General features: G+C 32.1%; 1 protein-coding gene across 1 annotated transcript; it reads left to right on the top strand.

The window, feature by feature from the left end:
* The first annotated feature begins 4,243 nt into the window (after positions 1–4,243).
* Positions 4,244–5,453, top strand: LOC130893048 (uncharacterized). The gene is made up of 3 exons (XM_057798815.1): positions 4,244–4,462; positions 4,830–5,059; positions 5,270–5,453. Exons 1-3 carry the CDS (start codon positions 4,244–4,246, stop codon positions 5,451–5,453), a joined length of 633 nt encoding a protein of 210 aa, XP_057654798.1.
* The last annotated feature ends 1,377 nt before the right edge of the window (positions 5,454–6,830 follow it).

Genomic DNA, 6,830 nt, shown 5'->3' with positions numbered 1-6,830 from the left:
CATCATCTTCAGGCATTCTTGAAGATAATTCAATCGAATTTTCAGAAATAACAACCCCCCACATCATCTTCAGGCATTCTTGAAGATAATTCAATCGAATTTTCAGAAATAACAACACCCCACATCATCTTCAGGCATTCTTGAAGATAATTCAATCGAATTTTCAGAAATAACAACACTCCACATTATCGTCAGGCATTCTTGAAGATAATTCAATCGAATTTTCAGAAATAACAACACCCCACATCATCTTCAGGCATTCTTGAAGATAATTCAATCGAATTTTCAGAAATAACAACACTCCACATTATCGTCAGGCATTCTTGAAGATAATTCAATCGAATTTTCAGAAATAACAACACTCCACATTATCGTCAGGCATTCTTGAAGATAATTCAATCGAATTTTCAGAAATAACAACACCCCACATCATCTTCAGGCATTCTTGAAGATAATTCAATCGAATTTTCAGAAATAACAACACCCCACATCATCTTCAGGCATTCTTGAAGATAATTCAATCGAATTTTCAGAAATAACAACACTCCACATTATCGTCAGGCATTCTTGAAGATAATTCAATCGAATTTTCAGAAATAACAACACCCCACATCATCTTCAGGCATTCTTGAAGATAATTCAATCGAATTTTCAGAAATAACAACCCCCCACATCATCTTCAGGCATTCTTGAAGATAATTCAATCGAATTTTCAGAAATAACAACACTCCACATTATCGTCAGGCATTCTTGAAGATAATTCAATCGAATTTTCAGAAATAACAACACTCCACATTATCGTCAGGCATTCTTGAAGATAATTCAATCGAATTTTCAGAAATAACAACACTCCACATTATCGTCAGGCATTCTTGAAGATAATACAATCGAATTTTCAGAAATAACAACACCCCACATCATCTTCAGGCATTCTTGAAGATAATTCAATCGAATTTTCAGAAATAACAACACCCCACATTATCTTCAGGCATTCTTGAAGATAATACAATCGAATTTTCAGAAATAACAACACCCCACATCATCTTCAGGCATTCTTGAAGATAATACAATCGAATTTTCAGAAATAACAACACCCCACATCATCTTCAGGCATTCTTGAAGATAATTCAATTGAATTTTCAGAAATAACAACACCCCACATCATCTTCAGGCATTCTTGAAGATAATTCAATCGAATTTTCAGAAATAACAACACCCCACATCATCTTCAGGCATTCTTGAAGATAATACAATCGAATTTTCAGAAATAACAACACCCCACATCATCTTCAGGCATTCTTGAAGATAATTCAATCGAATTTTCAGAAATAACAACACCCCACATTATCTTCAGGCATTCTTGAAGATAATTCAATCGAATTTTCAGAAATAACAACACCCCACATTATCTTCAGGCATTCTTGAAGATAATTCAATTGAATTTTCAGAAATAACAACACCCCACATCATCTTCAGGCATTCTTGAAGATAATTCAATTGAATTTTCAGAAATAACAACACCCCACATCATCTTCAGGCATTCTTGAAGATAATTCAATCGAATTTTCAGAAATAACAACACCCCACATCATCTTCAGGCATTCTTGAAGATAATTCAATCGAATTTTCAGAAATAACAACACCCCACATCATCTTCAGGCATTCTTGAAGATAATTCAATCGAATTTTCAGAAATAACAACACTCCACATTATCTTCAGGCATTCTTGAAGATACTCCATTCGAATTTTCAGAAATAACAACACCCCACATCATCTTCAGGCATTCTTGAAGATACTTCATTCGAATTTTCAGAAATAACAACACTCCACATTATCGTCAGGCATTCTTGAAGATACTCCATTCGAATTTGAAATGAAACAACAACACCCTAATTATCATCAAATTCCTCTGAAGTGAACCATGTCGTAGTTGAGTATCCGCCTCCCTTAAGCCGCTCCCCAAGTGGTGCTACTACCCTTATCAATAATGAATCAAATACTTTATATCCATTCAAACGAGCAGTAGGTTCTTCTTTTTCTGTAATAGATTCATTACTGTCTGTAAAAAATATCACGAAAAGTTATACAAGATGGAGGATGAATGCACTTTCTGCAACTACTGGCGACTTTCCAAACCTTGCAAAGGTTAAAGTCTGTTCTTTTCGAGAGGAAATGCACATTTCAGCAGATCACAAGCAATTAGATGCTGGTAATCGTGAAATAGTAGATCTGAAACTAAAAATAATAGTTTGAGAAGATTCAAAATTGTATTATGAGATATTTCAACAGGATGTGCTAGGATTGAGAATAAGATATCAAAAAGGAAGATTTTTGTTGATTTCTCAATGAAGAATATTTAACGTCACACAAAAGCTAAAAGAAAAGTCATTAACCAAGTATTTTTAAACGCATTGTCCATATGGAACGATTAAAGAAAAAGTCTAATTTGTTCCCCAAGACAACGAAACGTCTCACAGATGAAAAAAATCTGCAAAAACTTAATATCAATAAATGTGGTGGTTGAATTAGAACTCCATTTTGATCTATCGAAATTCTTCTTGAAGAAAACTCCATAGATCAATATTTGGGTGGAAAAAATTGATTTGTTCACAATTTTTTCGTATATTGAGATTGTTTAGAGTATCATTTTCATTGGAATGTTATTTGTTTGTTATAACAAAAGTCCTAATGTCGACCCTGTTCACTTTTCATCTATTTGTAGTATGACAACATTTTGGTACATTTAGTACCTGGCCTAGTTTCCCCAACTACCCTCATAAATTAAACAAAACATGAAAACTTTTGAAATGCCAACTGGAGACTTATCATTATCACTATTTTATGATAGTTGCCATATGGTAAGCAAAAAATATTACCATGAAATATCATTGGCGTTGAGGTGTATTCAATAAATTATTTTGATTTTATTGGATGTTGATGTTGTTACCAACTACTCAAACACAAATAAACCCTTGGAATTATTTGGCCTTTTGATCGAGATTCCATAGTTACCGCTACTAGAAAAACATTCAAAGACATCACCACATTTCCCAAGACAATTTTGTAATCCGTTGACGAATCTGTAGTTTCTAAAAACAACGTATCGAGATAGCTGACAATATCATTATTGGAAATCCAATCCCATCTGGAAACCTGGTACCGCGATTCCTTGATGATGATCAAAAGCTCGACGCACTAAAGATTGAAGGGAATGATTGGGTTAAGTTGGATTATGAAATCGGTTTCCACAAAGCCGATCAAGTGAAGAGCTGATGCAAAAAATTTATTTAGATTTGATTCCTGAAACTTCTGAGATACTGTTCATGACGTTAGTAGGTATATCTTTGAAATCAAACCTCCAGGAGTCGCAATATCGTGGTTTGAAGTTGATGTTTTTTGGATATTCACTACCTGAACAAAAAATCTGTTATGGAGGGTGTCTATAATTATCCAATGTCATTATTTAGAAGCTTATAGAGGAGCTGAGGTTTTGCTCGTGAGGTTAGTGGATATATCTTTCAAATCAGACCACGAGGAGTCGCAATATCCTGGTTTGAAGTTGATATTTTCTAGATCTTCACTAACTGAATCAGAAATCGAGCTGTGGACGATATCCATATTCATCCAATGTCATTATTTGGAAGCTAATCGAAGAGCTGAGGTTTTGCTCATGAGGTTAGTGGGTATATCTTTCAAATCAAACCACCAGGAGTCGCCATATCGTAGTTTGAAGTTGATATTTTCTGGATATTCACTTCCTGATTCAGATATCGAGCTGTGGACGGTATCCATAGTCATCCGAAGTCATTATTTGGAAGCTTATCAAAGAGCTGAGGCTTTGCTCGTGAGGTTAGTGGGTATTTATTTCAAATCAGACCACAAGGAGTCGCAATATCCTGGTTTGAAGTTGATATTTTCTGGATCTTCACTTCCTGATTTAGAAATCGAGCTGTGGCCGTTATCCATCATCAAACAATATAGATATTTTAGTCTGTCAATCATTTTAATGTAGATGAATAAAAAAGTCATTTCAATACAGTAAATATTTGGAAAAAACACTTGTGGTTATAAAACAATGAATCATTAAGCAAAATAAAAGTTGAAGTGAGATACTTTTTTATACCTTGTATATTTGAATTTAGTTCATCTAAGTATGCAGTTCAAAAAGCATGAAACCCAACAAAGACATTAATATTCGTTCAAGTATATATTTAATTCACTATAGAATGTTCTAAGCATAACATGTTACCGTTTTTTGTTCTCGTATTTTTACCTTTGTGTAATCTGTCGTTTGGCCAAGATTTTACCCCCATAGAAGACATACAAGTACTAAGCGAATTACCTATAGAAAAATTATTATCCATTAAAAGAGAATTTTCCACAGAAAGTCAAATAAACGAAAAAAATTCAACAGAAGATCCGGTAGAAGGAAGGGAATTACCGAAGGCGTTGCCATTAGAGGTAAAAGTTTTATTTTCTAAATTTCTCTGTAAATGTTTTTTTTTGTCGTTTCCAGTTAATAATAATTATTTATCTAAATACTTTCATTGTATCTTAAATTTTTGTTTTTCCATATTAATTCTTTACCAAAATGGTGCCAAAAGTACCTGGCCTGACCTACAGATGGCGGTAGTTGTTTGAAAAATTCCCTTGCAATTTGAAGACGCCATGTTGTTTAGTATTTGTTTGGCAGCCATCAACAGTTAACGTTGTAGGATAGTTTTGACAGGAAATATTTCTATATTTTCTTTACTGTTAAATAAAATCTTTTTGTTAAAGACTTTTAACGGCGAGAGTCGATTTTTTTGCTCAGTAGTGTATTTTTTAGGGTAAATTAAAATTGAATGATCGAGGTGGTTACGGAGAAGGTCATGGAGGAGGTCACTACTATTACCAAGAAAATAACGTGAAAAATACGAAAAGCAGTAAAATTCAAAGTATATTCCAAATATCGATAACGTCTTTAGCTTTTCTAGCTTTCGGGGGATACCTGTTGTGTCTTCTTATTCACGCTATAAACTCAAAACAAAATTACAACGCAAATAATAACACTCAAATGGCGCAAGCTTTAGCAACGTTTTTGGCAACGAAAATTCGAAGGATTAAAAACCAAAATAAGGTGAAGAAAAGAAGAAAATATTTGTTAAACCGTGGTAAACCTAATGTGACCAAAGTACAAAGACCAAACAGGAATTTAAAGTTACAAAAAAAACCAAATAGTACTAGTACTAATGGACAGAAATTTTCTAGTACTACCAAGAATCAACATAATTCGAACAATAAAAATATTAGAAGACAACCAAGACCTAAGAGAGATGTAATTGGTTCTATTGGAGGCTACATAGTTTATGACGATATGTATTTTTCATTATTAAATTTATCTGAGGCTTATACTAAGTACCATACTATGGATTTTCTTGGTTATAATAAAACCAGAGATAATAAATACTAAAGATTTTTTGGTAACTGTTTTATTTATTTACTTCTACCATGTCAATTTTTTTCCTCGAGTGTAATAGGGTTGTTTCTTTCCATTAATACCGAGCTTGAAAGTATTAAAATCAGAGGCTGATCGTGGCAGAAAATTTTAAATGTTCTAAAAACTAACCTACAACTTTTTGAATCGTTATATCTCAGAAACGGTGGCTCGTAGAAAAAAAAGTATCAATACGTTTTTTGTAGATAATCTTATAATCTACAATTTTCATCTAAAATGTTTTTATGATAAAACTCACCGTTTTGCTGATAATCGCGAAAAACCATTTTTTTTACCTTTACAACTTTTTGAATCGTTATATCTCAGAAACGGTGGCTCGTAGAAAAAAAAGTATTAATACGTTTTTTGTAGACAATTTTATAATCTACAATTTTTATTGGAAATATTTTTATGATAAAACTCACCGTTTACTGATAATCGCGAAAAACTATTTTTTTTACCTTTACAACTTTTTGAATCCTTATATTTCAGAAACGGTGGATCGTAAGGAAAAAAGTATCGATACGTTTTTTGTAGATAATCTTATAATCTACAATTTTTATCTAAAATATTTTTTTGATAAAACTCACCGTTTTGCTGATAATCGCGAAAAACCATTTTTTTTTACCTTCACAACTTTTTGAATCGTTATATCTCAGAAACGGTGGCTCGTAGAAAAAAAAGTATTGATACGTTTTTTGTAGACAATTTTATAATCTACAATTTTTATTGGAAATATTTTTATGATAAAACTCACCGTTTACTGATAATCGCGAAAAACTATTTTTTTTACCTTTACAACTTTTTGAATCCTTATATTTCAGAAACGGTGGATCGTAAGGAAAAAAGTATCGATACGTTTTTTGTAGATAATCTTATAATCTACAATTTTTATCTAAAATATTTTTATGATAAAACTCACCGTTTTGCTGATAATCGCGAAAAACCATTTTTTTTACCTTTACAACTTTTTGAATCGTTATATCTCAGAAACGGTGGCTCGTAGAAAAAAAAGTATTGATACGTTTTTTGTAGACAATATTATAATCTACAATTCTTATCAAAAATATTTTTATGATAAAACTCACCGTTTACTGATAATCGCGAAAAACCATTTTTTTTACCTTTACAACTTTTTGAATCGTTATATCTCAGAAACGGTGGCTCGTAGAAAAAAAAGTATTGATACGTTTTTTGTAGACAATTTTATAATCTACAATTTTTATCGGAAATATTTTTATGATAAAACTCACCGTTTACTGATAATCGCGAAAAACTATTTTTTTTACCTTTACAACTTTTTGAATCCTTATATTTCAGAAACGGTGGAACGTAAGGAAAAAAGTATCGATA

This window comes from Diorhabda carinulata, chromosome 4 (assembly GCF_026250575.1).
Source record: "Diorhabda carinulata isolate Delta chromosome 4, icDioCari1.1, whole genome shotgun sequence".
Taxonomy (NCBI): domain Eukaryota; kingdom Metazoa; phylum Arthropoda; class Insecta; order Coleoptera; family Chrysomelidae; genus Diorhabda; species Diorhabda carinulata.
This window is presented reverse-complemented; position numbering and strand designations above follow the sequence as displayed.

Excerpts from the sequence above, each read along its gene's own strand:
- LOC130893048 (XM_057798815.1), top strand. The coding sequence starts at position 4,244 with ATGTTACCGTTTTTTGTTCTCGTATTTTTACCTTTGTGTAATCTGTCG. Across the intron at positions 4,463-4,829 it reads CGAAGGCGTTGCCATTAGAG|GGTAAATTAAAATTGAATGA; the intron begins GTAAAAGTTTTA and ends TGTATTTTTTAG. Across the intron at positions 5,060-5,269 it reads GCAAATAATAACACTCAAAT|TAATTCGAACAATAAAAATA; the intron begins GGCGCAAGCTTT and ends CAAGAATCAACA.